General features: G+C 55.4%; 1 protein-coding gene across 19 annotated transcripts in view; it reads left to right on the forward strand.

Annotated features, from left to right (window-relative positions):
* CHD6 (chromodomain helicase DNA binding protein 6) overlaps positions 1-14,348 on the forward strand; it is a 213,768-nt gene that overhangs the window by 146,343 nt on the left and 53,077 nt on the right. For all 19 annotated transcript variants that reach the window (XR_007768567.1, XM_050918575.1, XM_050918559.1 and 16 more), the window contains 3 exons: positions 41-205; positions 6,743-6,922; positions 8,764-8,874. Coding sequence is in view for 18 of the 19 variants with exons in the window: in XM_050918575.1 (XP_050774532.1) it covers positions 41-205; positions 6,743-6,922; positions 8,764-8,874 (456 nt within the window). In the remaining variant the exon portion in view is untranslated. The remainder of the gene's footprint in view (positions 1-40; positions 206-6,742; positions 6,923-8,763; positions 8,875-14,348) is intronic.

Consider the following 14,348-nt stretch of genomic DNA (forward strand, 5'->3'; position numbering starts at 1 on the left):
CTGCATGCTGTATTTGACGCTGTGGCCTTTGCTATCCCAGGCGCAGGCGCGCTGCCACCGGATCGGGCAGAGCAAGGCCGTGAAGGTCTATCGTCTCATCACCAGGAACTCCTACGAGCGTGAGATGTTCGACAAGGCCAGCCTCAAGCTGGGCCTGGACAAGGCCGTGCTGCAGGACATCAACCGCAAGGGCAGCACCAATGGGGTAGGCTGCCTGTCTGCCCGCTTGGGGGCTGGGGCCATGGAAAGGCTCTGTGCCTCTGCTGCTCCTTGCAGTGTTCCCCCGAGTGGCTGTGTCTGTGTGTGCCCCCTGTGCCCATGGCTGTGCAGAGGGCTGCAGGAGTGAGCCGCCAGAGTAGGCCTGTGGTCCATAGTATAGGACAGATCCCACTTGCTTGCCTGCACAGCATGAGTGAGTGTGTGGAGCCAAGGAGTCATGCAGACCATGAGGAGGATCTATGTCCCTGACAGAGCAGATTTCAGGCACCTCTGCCATGGACATCAGTCCTGTCCTGTAATATCCAGTTCAGCCCCCCAGTGCTGCCAATGCCCCTCTGGCCTGACCTGCAGCCCCCTGCTATCCCAGCTCTAGAGCCTCCACAGATGTTCCCCATGCCATGCTTGCTTGTCTAGCCATTGGCTTGCCCTGAGCAGAGGTTTCCGACCCCGCTAGGTTTATTGTGGCTCTGGATAGATGAATGTCCGCTAAGAACTGAGTTTGGAGCCTACCCCAGGATCCCAGGGGCACTGAGATCCCACATTGATGGAGTTGAATGTACCCAAAGGTGCCTTGACCCCTGGCTGTCGAGACTAACTACTGCAGATAGGAGCTGCCTCCGAGAGAGCAGAGGGCACGTGGTGGTGCTTGCTGTGCCCAGGCAGCGCTGCCAACTGGACAAGGTGACAGCTTAGCAGGAAGCATGAAAGCACACGAACAGCTTCCAGTAACAGAGCTTGGGCCTGGGTCTTGAGGGCCAGTAGGGCTCTCCCATCTCAGACTCTGAACTTTCCTAGCACTCTGACCAGCAGGGGTGGCCAGTTCTTTGAGTGATTGCTCATGTATATTCCACAGTAGGTGTGCGTGCTTGCCACATGCACCGGTGCCAGAAGTTTTTCCCTTAGCAGTACCCATAGGGAGCAGCACCGCTGCGACCCCTGGAGTGGCACCTCTATATCGCACTATAAGCGAAGCCATGCACTGCCCTCACCCTCAGTTCCTTCTTGCCGCCAGTGAAAGTAGTCGGAACGTTTGCACTCCAGCTTTGCTGTAGCTCTTCTATTAGCCTTAGTAGTACTCGTCTTCTCCATGCCCCAGGCTTCAATTCGTGTGACTCTTGTCACAGTTCTATGCCAGGAAGCGACCCGCACACTCAGTATCTCCGCTGCTTGGGCGAGACTCACGTTACAGACTGCTGTAAAATCTGTAGGTCGTTCAAGCCTCGAACTAAATGAGAGAGGAATATCCGGCTCCGGGCCTTGCTAATGGAATCTGCATTGGGCACCAGCACCAGCATGCCGTCCGGACACAGCACCGAGCACCGCGTCCTCGGTGTAGAGTGAGGCTCCCTCCACCAACTGGCACCGCTCACCCGCTAAGAAGCAGGGAAAGACTCAGTGGCACCTACAAAAAGACAGGGGTGAGGCTGGACCCGAGTTGGGCAGCCCACGATCCCCCTCAGGACCCAGACCTCCGACTCGCGTTGCGTGAAGTAGCCCAGTTCCATCCGCACATGCCTTTCCTGCGGTGAGAAAGCTGTCGATGCTGGAGGCTGCACAGGCGGCGCGTGACATCCTCTCCCTTCCGGTGCCGGGTGCGCCGCTTGAGACGGGCACCAAGTCCCGAGAGAAGCCACTGTTGGGAGCACACTAGCCCTCTCCAGCAAGAAACAGTCCCCACTCCGAGGACCGTGCGCTGCCCCGTTCGATGAGGTCTTCACTTAGCTCGTGTCAGCCCTCCACTCCACTCAGATTGGCTGACTCGCCCGCAGGGAGTCTCGAGGGTCCTCTACACCCCACCGAGGGGACAGGCACCGAGACAAGCGGTGTCGATGCTCCTCCTCGAATCGTGGCTACAGGAGCAGATCCCGATGCCGTTGTTACAGACTCTCAGGTTTGAGTGCCTGCTCCACCAGACACCACGCCCGGAGTTCCCCTCAACAGGCACCTAAGTGTCATAGCTATAACTGCCGGGATGACTATTAGAGCAGCACCTCCGATGAGTACCGCTCCTCATTGTCGAGGTCCTGATCTCGAGGTCGGCACCGACACGACCACAGACGCTCCCGCTGTTCTTTAACTTATGGGGGTCTCTACCGAAGTTCTTGCCTCTTCTCCTGGAGCAGGACAAAAAGGAGTTCAAGGCTCTGGTTGAGGAAGGGGCAGCAGCGGCAAAAGCAGCCCCTCAGGTCTCCTCGGACACGGCCGACATGGCAGCCCGTTCGATGGCCTCAGCTATATTTATGCGTAGGGTGTCCTGACTTCTCCTGTCCGGTCTGTCTGCAGAATCCCAGTCCTTGATGCAGGACCTTCCCTTTGATGGGAAAGCGCTGTTTGCGGACCAAACTGACGTCCGCCTGCATGGGATGAAAGACTCCCACACCACCCTGCAAACTCTGGGCCTATATATCCTGCCAGCAAAGGACAAACCTAGGCCGCAGACCTCAGCACCTCCCGCTAGGGGTAGATAGGAGCCCCCACCCAAGAGACTGAGGGAGCAGAGACACAGGTCCCAGCGTCAGTCCCACGCGGCCCCGCGACCAGGCCCCTTGAAGGGCAAGAAGCAGAGGAAGAGGCGGTTTTGACTTTGCGGGGAGCCACTGGGCCTATTGCCGCGGAAGCCCCTCAGTTAATAAAATTTGTGTTCTGCAACCTTTTATCTGCATTCCAAGTGGAATGGTCCCATATAACATCGGACCAGTGGGTCCTCAGCACTATTTCACCCCCCTTCCACCATCCCCTGCCCCAGGAGAACCTCGGGGAACCGGAACATGTCCCCCTTCTAAGCTATGAGGTGGTGAGCCTCCTCGACCTGGGCGCAGTAGAGAGGGTACCAGTAGAATTCCAGGGCAAGGGGTTTTACTCCCAGTATTTCCTGATCCCAAAGGCGAAAGGCGGGCTCCGGCCCATCCTGGACCTGTGGAATCTCAATGGGTTTATGGTCCGTTACAAGTTCCGCATGGTATCCCTGACCGCCATCATTCCCTTCTTAGACCCAGGGGATTGGTTCGCATCCCTGGACCTCCAGGATGTGTATTTCCACCATATTTTCGAGGGTCACAGGCCCTTCCTCTGCTTCCTGATAGGGTAGGACCATTATCAGTTTGCGGTCCTCCCTTTTGGCCTTTCCATACACCAAGGTGTTTCCAAACACCTCAGGGTGTTTCCCAAATGCCTGGTGGTGGTGGCACCCCACCTCCGGAGGAACAGGCTGCAAATTTTCCCTTACCTGGATGATTGGCTCCTCCAGGGCAACTCCTGGTCCCGAATACAGGCACAGATGCAATTCCTGCTGTCCATATGCGCAGGTCTGGGCCTAGTGGTGAATGAGGCCATGTTCACGTTGGTACCGGTCCAGCACATTCACTTCATAGGGGCCATGCTAGACTCCCTAGAGGCCACAGCCTCTCCCGCAGGATAGGTTCGAGACACTCAAAAGTCTCATTGCCTCCATGACGACCTTCCCTGTGACCATGGCAAGAGTGTACTTTCAAATCCTAGGTCACATGGCAGTATGCACGTCCGTAGTGCGGCATGCCAGGCTCAGAATGAGGCCCCTCCAGCTCTGGTTGGTTTCCCAGTATTCCCAGTTCAGGGACAGCCTAGACAAGGTTGTCACGATACCACCCAACGTAGCGGCCACTCTGCAGTGGCGGTCCCTCCCAAGCAACATGCTGAACGGGATTCCCTTCTGAGAAGCCCCTCCCTCACTAGACCTGGTGTCGGATACCTCGGACCTGGGCTGGGGAACCCATATGGGGAACATTCAAACACAAGGCAGATGGTCGACCTTGGAATTGTCCCTCCACTTAAACATCAGGGAGCTCAGGGCAGTACGCCTGGCATGCATAGTGTTCAGTTTGCACCTTTGCAAGAAGGAGGTCAGAGTCCTCACGGACAACACGGCCGTGATGTATTATATCAACAGGCAGGAGGGCTTGCATTCCTCAGCCCTGTGCCGGGAAGCCCTGGACCTATGGGAGTTTTGCATAGCCCACAATATTTCCCTATGGGCCTTCCACCTATCCGGCACGCGCAATGTGTGAGCCGATCACCTCAGCAGGCTGTTTTCCCACCAATACGAGTGGTCACTCCACTGGGAGGTCACCCGACAGCTCTTCTGAGAGTGACCTTGCAAGAGTCCCACTCCTACCCACCTCCATCAGATGACGGGGCGGCGCCCCGCTCCTCAGCCCACCTAGAGAACCCAGATCATTTGGCAAGGTACGTCCTTCGTGTCCTCTTCCCAGGTCGACCTCTTTGCTACTACCCAGAACCGACGCTGCCCCCAGTTCTGCTCCAGGGCAGGGGTAGAAAGGGGGGCGATCTCAGACCCATTCCTCCTCTGGTGGTCAAGCCAACTGTTTTATGCCTTTCCACTGTTCCCACTGATAGGCAGGGTCCTGCAAAAAGTAAAGGCAGACAGGTCGAGGGTTATCCTCATAGCCCTGGATTGGGCCTGCCAACATTGGTACAGGACCATCCTGCAACTTCTAGGCCCCCCCCCGCGCGGAGGCTGCCGCTCCGCTCAGATCTCCTTTCTCAGGAGAGGGGATACCTTCTCCATCCCAACCTGGCTGAGCTTCACCTGAAAGCGTGGTTGCTCCATGGTTAAATGAGGAGGGAAGCTGTTCAGAGGATGTCAGACGCATTCTGCTGGAGAGCAGAAAGCCGTCCACACGAAGGACGTACCTTGCCAAATGGTCTAGGTTCTCTAGGTGGGCTGAGGAGCGGGGTGCCTCCCCGTCATCCGCATCCCTCCAGCTCATTCTTGATTACCTCCTTTCCCTTATGACCCAAGGACTAGCTCCTGCCTCCGTCAGGGTACGTTTAGCTGCCATTTTAAGGGCCTAGTTTGTGCATTCCCATACTCCAGGGCCCCGGTCCCGCAATGGGATCTGAATCTAGTGCTATCCCGCCTAACGGGTCCTCCCTTTGAACCCTTGGCCACGTGTTCCTGGTCCTACCTGTCATGGAAAGTGGCATTCTTGGTGGCTTTCACCTCAGCCCATCATGTCTCGGAGTTTAGGGCCTTGACCTCAGAATCCCCATATACGGTCTTCCACCGGGATAAAGTCCAGCTTCGCCCGCACCCTGTGTTTCTTCTGAAGGTGGTCTCTGCCTTCCATATGGATCAGGACATTTTCCTATCAGTACTCTGTCTTAAGCCCCACTCCTCCAATGAGGAACGCGGCCTACACACACTAGCCATACCAGGCCGTTCAGGAAATCCTCGCAACTGTTCATTGTGTTGGCCGAGCACATGAGGAGGCAACCAGTTTCCACCCAGCTCCTTTCCCGATGGATCACCTCATGCATACGCACGTGTTACGACTTGGCAGGGGTTCCCCCACCGCCTATCATAAAGGCACATTCTACAAGAGCGCAAGCCTCATCAACCGCCTATGTAGCCCATGTCCCTATCCAGGACATATGTAGGGCTGCCACGTGGTCCTCTATCCACACCTTTTCCTCGCACTATGCAATCGTCTCAAAAGCAAGGGATGACGCCGGGTTTGGTAGGGCGGTGCTCCATCCCGGAAACCCTTAAACTCCTACCCACCTCCATCAGATATAGCTTGGAGTCACCTACTGTGGAATACACATGAGTAATCACTCGAAGAAGAAGAGACAGTTACCTGTTCATAGAATCATAGAATATCAGGGTTGGAAGGGACAGGTGTATTCCACATCCCGCCCTCCTTCCCCTCTGTCGGAGTTGAGTGGCAAGAAGGAACCTAGGGTGGGAGGAGCGCGCGGCTCCCCTTATAATGCAATATAGAAGTGCCACTTCAGAGGTCGCAGCGGTGCTCCCCGCTATGGGTACTGCTAAGAGAAAAACTTCCAGCACCGGTGCATGTGGCGAGCATGCACACCTACTGTGGAATACGCCTGAACAACACATCTCAAAGAACGCCAGTTACGGAACAAGTAACTGTCCTTTGCCATGGCATCATAAACAAGATAGCTTAAAGATCCAGCACACCCGTGTGACAGCCCTGACTCCCAGGGAGGGGTGGGGGTAGGAGAAGAGCCAGGTACCAGTGTGGAGAAGGTGAAGTCTCGTAGCTTGACTGGATTATTCCTAGGCCAGAGGGAGCTGCAGAGCCCTGCTGGGAGTGTGTGGGCAGGTCCCCTGCTGGGAAGGGCAGCTGCGTTAACAGGAGTTCCAGGGGGCAGCCCGGCAGAGGGGCGGTGGTTTTACCCAGCCCTTTGCCTCACTTTCCCTCTGAGTGTTTGATCTCACCCAGATCCCTCCCTGTCCACTGGGGTCAGAAGCGGGCTGTGTCTGGGGGCATTCAGCTGCAGTCTAGCACAGTCATTGCGGGCACTCACAGCTCTACAGGCACCATCTGCAGGGATGGCACTGCAGTTCCAGTTAACACCATGGCTCTGGGGCTGTTAGATGCCTCTGCCTTCAAGGGCTGGCTCGGGGAGGGAGCCTCCGTCCCCCATGCCTGCGCTCCCAGGTCAGCCCCAGCTCTCGGGCAGCTGGCACAGTGCTGACATCCTGTATCTTCTGTAGGTGCAGCAGCTCTCAAAGATGGAGGTCGAGGACTTGCTACGGAAAGGAGCATACGGGGCTTTAATGGACGAGGAAGATGAAGGCTCCAAGTTCTGCGAGGAAGATATCGATCAGATCCTGCAGCGCAGAACCCAAACAATCACTATCCAGTCAGAGGGGAAGGGCTCCACCTTTGCTAAGGTGCTGCGCGTGCTGCCTGGGGGGCTACCTGCCTGTCTGCTTTGGGTGGGCAAGGCCAGGGTGCACTGGGAAGATAGGACACAGACTTCGTTTCCCTGCTCTTGGCTTGGCCTGTTGCTTTCTGAGCTCCCCTGTGTGTGTCAGTGCAGCCTGCGTCCCACCCCTGCTGAGCCATTGCCCTGCATGGACTCACAAACGCTCCAAGGGCAGGCTGAGGTCATGAGCTGAGTCCAGGTGATACAGAAAGCGGGGCAGCATGGGAGGGTGCCAGATGGGATCACCAACAGGAGTAGGAGGGAAAGCTGTGGCCAGCATGTGGCAGCGAGGGGTGGCCATGTGAGCAGCTCAGCTTGGCCTCTGTCCAGTTCACCCAGGATCGATGTCTCTTGTGAAGCCTTCCCCAGGCTCTTGTGTTCCTCACCGTGTCTGGACGATCCATGCTGGGCTGGGGAGTGTTCTCTGGCGGTTAGAGTGAGACGGGGGTTCTGTTCTCAGCTCTGGAAGAGATCCCTTCCCCCACCTCAGGAAACTCCAGGAGATGCTGCTCTGTTCTGAGGAGATCCCTTGTACTCGTCAGATTTGCTCGCTTGCGCATCAGTTTATTTATTTAGTGTGTGCACAGTCGTCTAGCCACGCAATGGCATCTTCAGTGGCATGATGCAGTTCTTCTAGGTCACCGCTGAACCTAGTCAGCAGGCATTCCTCGACAGTGTGCATCATCGTCTACGTTGCACCGCAGCTGCACAAAGGGCTGTCATGAAGGCCCCAGCGATACTGGTTGGCTGTATAGAGACCTTGCCCAGTCCAGAACCTGTTTGGCAGGGACCACGGAGGCCCCATGGCCCTGGGGAGGGAGCTGGAGTCTGCTCCTTCTAGTGATTGCCAGCTGCATCCCAATGGCAGGGCCGGTTGTGTGTTTCCCCCACCCCTCTGCTAGAGCCATTGTCCTGGATCCCTCAGGGCTGAGCCAGGCCTGCACCCTCTGTTGTGGGGAGGAAGTGTGAGAAGGAAAGAGCTGAGTTTCTCTTACAGATCCCAGAGGAATTTGCAGAGTTGGCCTTGTCCTGGGGGCCTAAGCACATTTATCCAAAGTCTGTCCAGCCACCTGTCCCATGGAAGCCCTGCTGCCATCTGCACAACGTGTGTGGGTCTGTCTGCCCCATGGAACCCCTACTGCCATTTGCGCAGTGTCTGTGGGTCTGTCCGCCCCATGGAAGCCCGACTGCCATGTGCGCGGCATCTGTGGGTCTGTCTGCCCCATGGAACCCTTGCTGCCATGTGCACAGCGTCTGTGGGTCTGTCTGCCTCATGGAACCCCTGCTAGAGGAGCAGCAGTGCACTCATGCTTGATAGCAGGGGCTGCAAGCAGTCTGGAGATGCAGAGCTGTTATTCTTGCAGTACTGCTCTCCCTGTGCCTCTGGAGAAGAGACGCCAGCTCAATGTCCATTCTTGAAGCACAGGGGCAATGGCTGGCTCTGCTGTGCACTCCCATCGCTGGGCAGGGAGAGTGCAGTGCACCATACATCAGTGCTATCAGAGCTCAGCTGAGGTGCCTGCTATAGAGGAGGGAGCCCATGAAAGCGGTATTGCATTGTGCTCCCAAGGCTGGCAATCTGGGCACTGCTGGATGGGGTGGGGCTGTCCCACCTCTTATCCATTGCCGGGACTGAATTTCCAGGGGGCTGGAAACAAACCTGGCTCCTGACCCCACTTAGCAAATGAAGAGGTGGCTGGTAGTGATCCCTTCATACAGACAGGGGGCAGGTGGGAGTACACAGCCTCTCTTGCTGTTGCTGAGGATGGATTGCAGACTGTTAACTGGCTCTTTCTTCACCCTCAGGCCAGCTTTGTCGCTTCAGGGAACAGAACTGACATTTCCTTGGATGACCCCAACTTCTGGCAGAAGTGGGCTAAGATAGCAGAGCTGGACACGGATGCGAAGAATGAAAAGGTAGAGTACGGCCTGAAAACGGGCAGCCATGCTCCTCTATGGACACGCACGCTCCTCCACACGCACGCATGCTCCTCTGTGCATCTTCACACTCCTCCACACTCCTCTGGGCAGCCACACATGCACACGTCTCCATTGCTAACAAACCCAGCTGCAGGCTGTGTGGATCCCAAGCCCTCCCCCTCAGGCAGAACAGGTGTGCTGCAGTGCTGCGCTCCCAGGGCTGCAGTCGGTGCAAGTGCAGAGCCCAAGTGTCCAGTAGCTCATTGCCAGGGGACATTGTGAAGGCCAAAACTATAACAGTATTAAAAAAAGAATGAGATAAGTTCATGGAGGACAGGTCCATCAATGGCTACTAGCCAAGATGGTCAAGGTTTCAACCCCATGCTCTGGGTGTCCCTAAGCCTCTGACTGCCCCAAGCTGGGAGTGGACAAAAGGGGATCACTTGATAATTGCCCTGTTCTGTTCATTCCGTCTGAAGCACCTGGCATTGGCCTCTGTCAGAAGACAGGATATTGGGCTAGATGGAACCTGTAGTCTGACCCAGTCTTATGGTCATGCCCATCCAAGAAAGCCTTGTCCTGGAGGGAGCACATGGGTCCTCAGCTGCATTTATTGCCTGGTGCAGTGTACTTGGGTTCTCCTGGCTCTGCTGCCATGTGGATGATGTACTGCGACTGGCTGCAGCTCTCAGCACTCAGGAAGAAACGTGTCTTATCACAGCCTGGGGCCCTGTCCATCTGCCCTGGGGCCCTTCTTGACCCAGCAACCCTGGAGGTGGATTCAGCCCCTCTAGTTCTGTGGGGAGGAGGGGTGGATGCCGTTTCATAGTGGGGCTGGCCAGGTGGCTTTGCACCATGGATCCTGGCTATTTAATTCAGTTAAGCCTCAGAGTGCTAAGAGGTGCTCACTCCTCAGCACCTGGCTGAGTGCTGGAACACAGGGTGACCCCCACAGGCAGCACTGCAGGCATGCCCCTCCCTCCTGCTGTCAGCTCCCATGCCAGCTCCTGCCATGGCCCCACCCCTTTACTGATTCCTGGCCTACGGGCCAGGTAGGGAGCAGTGGGTGGGCAGAGGTGGGGGTTTGCCATAACAAGGACAGGCTGCTCTGTACCAGCCAGTACCTAGCCAGGGTTCTCATGGGAGTAGCTGTCTCTGCCCCACTGACCTTGTTAGTAGAATCATAGAATATCAGGATTGGAAGGGACCTGAGGAGGTCATCTAGTCCAACCCGCTGCTCAAAGCAGGACCTATCCCCAGATAGATTTTTGCTCCAGATCCCTAAATGATTGAACTCACAACCCTGGGTTTAGCAGGCCAATGCTCAAACCACTGAGCTATCCCTCGCCCAAGTACTCATTGTGCTCACTGCCCCAACAGCAGGACTGAGCATTTACCAGGAGTCACCGAAGCCGCTGCCTGGCCCTGATCCCTCCGCGGCTGAGACGCTAACCCCAGGCCTCCAGCAGTTTTTTTTCTATCATTTGGTGTATGCATAAAACCAGAAATCCAGCTGAATGGCCATTAGGTGGCTCTGTGGGGAGCGGCTCTCATCAGAGAGGGGTGCCGGGGTCAGTCATGCCTCACACAGCCCTGTTTAATTTCAAAGAGTGGACTTATCCCTTCATGCCCAGGCTGTTATTAGTGTGCTGTTTGCCCATCCCAGTGGCGACACGGTGGAATTTTAAAGAGTTGTTGCAGCATCGTGGTGATGGTAAAATGCTAACCAGGAGCTGCTGGCTGCGGGAGGCCCTGACAGCCTGGGCTGCACCCAGAAGCAATGTCCCAGGGAATTCTGTGGAAATATGGGTCAGTCTGTGAGATGCAGTATCTGTGCTCTGCTCGAGGGGCATCACTGCAAACCAGCACTGCTGTTGCTGCAGGCTGAAAGTCCCCGTGGCTCACCCTAGCACAGTGTCTCCAACTTTTTGCTCACAAGATCATTTTTTGAATTTAAGTACAACCCAGGATCTTCCCTGTCCCTTCCCCAAAGCCCCATCCCACTCATCCCACCCCCCCACAACCCTCTTTTGCTCGCTCTTCCCGCCCCCCACGCACACTTTCACTGGGCTGGGGCAGGGGTTGAGGTTTAAGAGGGTGTGCAGGCTTTGGGCTGGGGCTGAAGGGTTCAGAGTGTGGGAGGGAGCTCCGGGCTGAGTCTGGGGCAGAGGGTTGGGGTGCAGGAGGGGAGTGTGGGGTGCTGGCTCTGGGAGCAGGGTCGGGGCTGGAGCGGGGGCTTGGGGTGCAGGAGGTGGTTCAGGGTGAAGGAGGGGGTATGGGTTGCTGGCTCTGGGAGGGGGCTTAGGGCTGGGGGTTGGGGTGCGGGCTCCTGCCGGGCAGCACTTACCTCAGGCAGCTCCCAGTCCTTGATGCAGCAGGGCTGATTCAGGCTCCCGGCCTGCCTCAGCCCCATGCCACTCCCAGAAGGGGCCAATGTGGGGTGGGGGAGCAAGTGGCTCCCTGCACTGCCCCTCTCTGCAGGCACTGCCCACCTTAGCTCCCATTGGCCACAGTTCCCGGTTCCCGGCCAATGGGATCTGCAGGTATGGTGTTTGCAGGCAGGAGCAGCACATGGAGACTCCTCTCCCCCCCCCCCCCCCCCCCGCACTCTGCTTGGGGCTGTGGGGTTGTGCTGGCCGTTTCCGGGAGTGGTGTGGGGCCGGGGCAGGCAAGGAGCCTGCCTTAGCGGCAGCCCTGCTGCACCACTGGACTTTTAGCAGCCAGAGATCGTGATCCGCTGGGAAAGTGTCAAGGACGATCTACAGGTTACAGAGTAGCAGCCGTGTTAATCTGTATCTGCAAAAAGAGCAGGAGTACAGGTTACTGACCACTGCCCTAGCATGTCCGTAGGGGAGGAGCTGGTGATTTATACATCAGCTTTGTAAAAGGGAATGGAAGAATTGTACTTAAATTCCTTGGTTTGCATCTGTTTGTCCCAAATTACTTCCCTTCCTTTCCCTATATGTGCACGTGTACACACGCACATGTGTACACACGCACATGTGTACACGCACTTTGGTCCTGCAGAAGTTGGATCTGGTTAGGCTGCAGCCGTTGCTGTCAGAGCGTGGTGCAGTGAGAGAAGCCTATGCCTTGGAGCCTATTGCATTGACAGGGCAGAATTTGGGGACACTTTCCTGCTTAAAGGAAGCTCCTGTAGGTGAGCTGGTGTCGTGCTAGGGGGTTTGCAAGGCGACAGCAGCAGCACAGCTTCTTCCTCTTCTGGTCTGATTGTGTGAATGAAGTGTCTAATAATTCCCGTGAGGAGAGGGTTACTTAATTCACATTAAAGTGCCTTGGGAGTGCAGTGGAGTCAGGGTGCATGACATATTGCTATGAGGGTGGGGGTTGGAATCCCCAGGCCGTAGGAGTCACGCTGTTCTGATCATGCCTATGCTGCCCCGTAAAGCCTGTGTATATTAGTGCCCTCTGCCTGGCTTTGTATTGTCTGGCTTTGTTTCCAAGAGAGCATTGGTCAGACCCAACCATTGGGCTTTGTCTGCTAAAAGAAAACCCCCTCTATTGAACCTAATATGAACAGAAACCTCATTGATAAAACAACAGGGGCATTGCTGTGAATTAAAACTGTTGGATGGAGATGTTTGCAATCCAACATCACAGCATTGGGCTAGTGCAGGGGAACCGGGAAGTGGAACTGACTAGCCTTTTGCTGTTGTCCAAGATAAGAGAAATGCAGACAGTAAATGCACAGCCAGGGAATCCTCTCAGCTGCCCTGCGCTTGGGTGGGTCACTGGGATAACTGAATGTTTGCAGGTGGTTCTGCTGTGGCTGCTGCCATGCTGTCCACACCTGTAAACTGCCCTTTACCCAGCAGTGATAGTGGGTAAATATGGCAGCTGGAGTATCCTGAGAGGCCAGGCTATTTCCAGACACTTGCTAGTCGGCCTTTTCTCCAGCAGCAGAGCCCTCAGGAATGTTCACAGCATAGCCTCTGGGAAGATCTCCTAGCCAGTACCAGCCATCCAGCCCCAGCTCCCTGTGGCACCTGCCTGCCCCGTCCGTGGTAGAAGATGTTTCTAGAAGAGAACATTAAATACAAAGAACTTTTAGGACTTTGCCTACTTTGAAGAAAGAGTGAACTGATGGAATCTGGTCCTCTGATCCTGCTCTCGGAGCATGTTCTGCCAGGCCTGCATGCTCAGCCAAACAGCTGGGCCTCTCCCTTCCAGCTTTCTTTGGCAAGTGCAAACCTCTGTGCAGTCATCTTCTGGCTTCTGAAATTCCAGCTAGGGCAGCAACAGAAGATGGGCTTAGATGGTAGCAAAGAGGAGGCTTCATGGGCAACATTTCACAGCAGCTCTTCAGATTTCACTGTTCTAACAGGAAAAGAGGTGTGTGTGCCAGTGTATATGTGTCTGTGTCTACTGTATGTGTCTGCGTGCCTGACTTTTTGTGTGCTTGACTGTGTGTGTATGTGTGTCTCTGTGTGCCTGGTTCTGACTTTGTGTTACTGGAGAGATGGCATTCAGCAGGACCAGCAACCAGTACTGGTATAGTGTGACTCTAGTTGGTGTGGGGTGCTTTTGTGCTGTTGTATCCTACACCTTTGTGCACCTTTCCATCGGCTGATTCTCTTGTCACAGCCCTATCCCTTCACTCCTTCTACAAGTAAATTATTCCACCCTGAAGCACAGCATTTACCCCACCATTTGTGTTGCCTGGGAGTGGTGGGGTGTGAGTCAGAGATGAGTCAGCTATTAAGCGTAAGTAGTTTTGTAGCTGTTGGGCCTAATTTTCGCCTGTGGTATCTCAGGCACTATTTTGTGCTTGCAAGTGATTGTCATTCCCCACCCCTGCCACACATACACACACTCATTCTTCATGGAGTGCTGGTCCCAATGTGTATTCCACACATGGGTACACATGCGTGCCATGCACCTGTGTCCAGAAATTCTTCCAAGCAGTGTCCATTGGCCTGCTCCATAGATCTCCTCGTGCTCCCAACTAAGGGTATAAGAGACAGTACAGGCCGACACCTCTCCAGTTCCTTCTTACTACCTCCTTGCCTGAGTTGGAATCCTGTGTCTTCTCCTCCTCTAGCTCTTATAACACCTATAAAGGTATTTGTAAATTGCTATTTTTCTTAGCATACTAGTTAGTTAAAGTTCATAGTAAGTGTGGTTTTTTCCCCAGTTGGGGAATCCTACCCCAGGTCTGGGACTATGCCCACGTTTCAAAAATTGCGTGTCTTGCCAGTGCTCCTTCTCTATCAGCAACGAACATCAACGCTGCCTCCACTGTCCAGGTGAGGCACATGTCCCTGCAAAGTGCTGTATCTGTTGCTCCTTCCCTCCTAGGAACCGAGGAGCTCGTGAGCTTCGCCTGAGGAAGTACCTGATGGAGAAGGCTATGAGGCCCCTCTCCGATCCAGGCCAGGGAGACCCCCTGTACATCAGCCTCAACTTATGAGCAGTGCTCCTCCAAACACGTGCCTAGGAGCAGAGTCTCC

The sequence above is a fragment of the Gopherus flavomarginatus genome, chromosome 11, assembly GCF_025201925.1.
Source record: "Gopherus flavomarginatus isolate rGopFla2 chromosome 11, rGopFla2.mat.asm, whole genome shotgun sequence".
In the NCBI taxonomy this organism is placed as follows: Eukaryota; Metazoa; Chordata; order Testudines; family Testudinidae; genus Gopherus; species Gopherus flavomarginatus.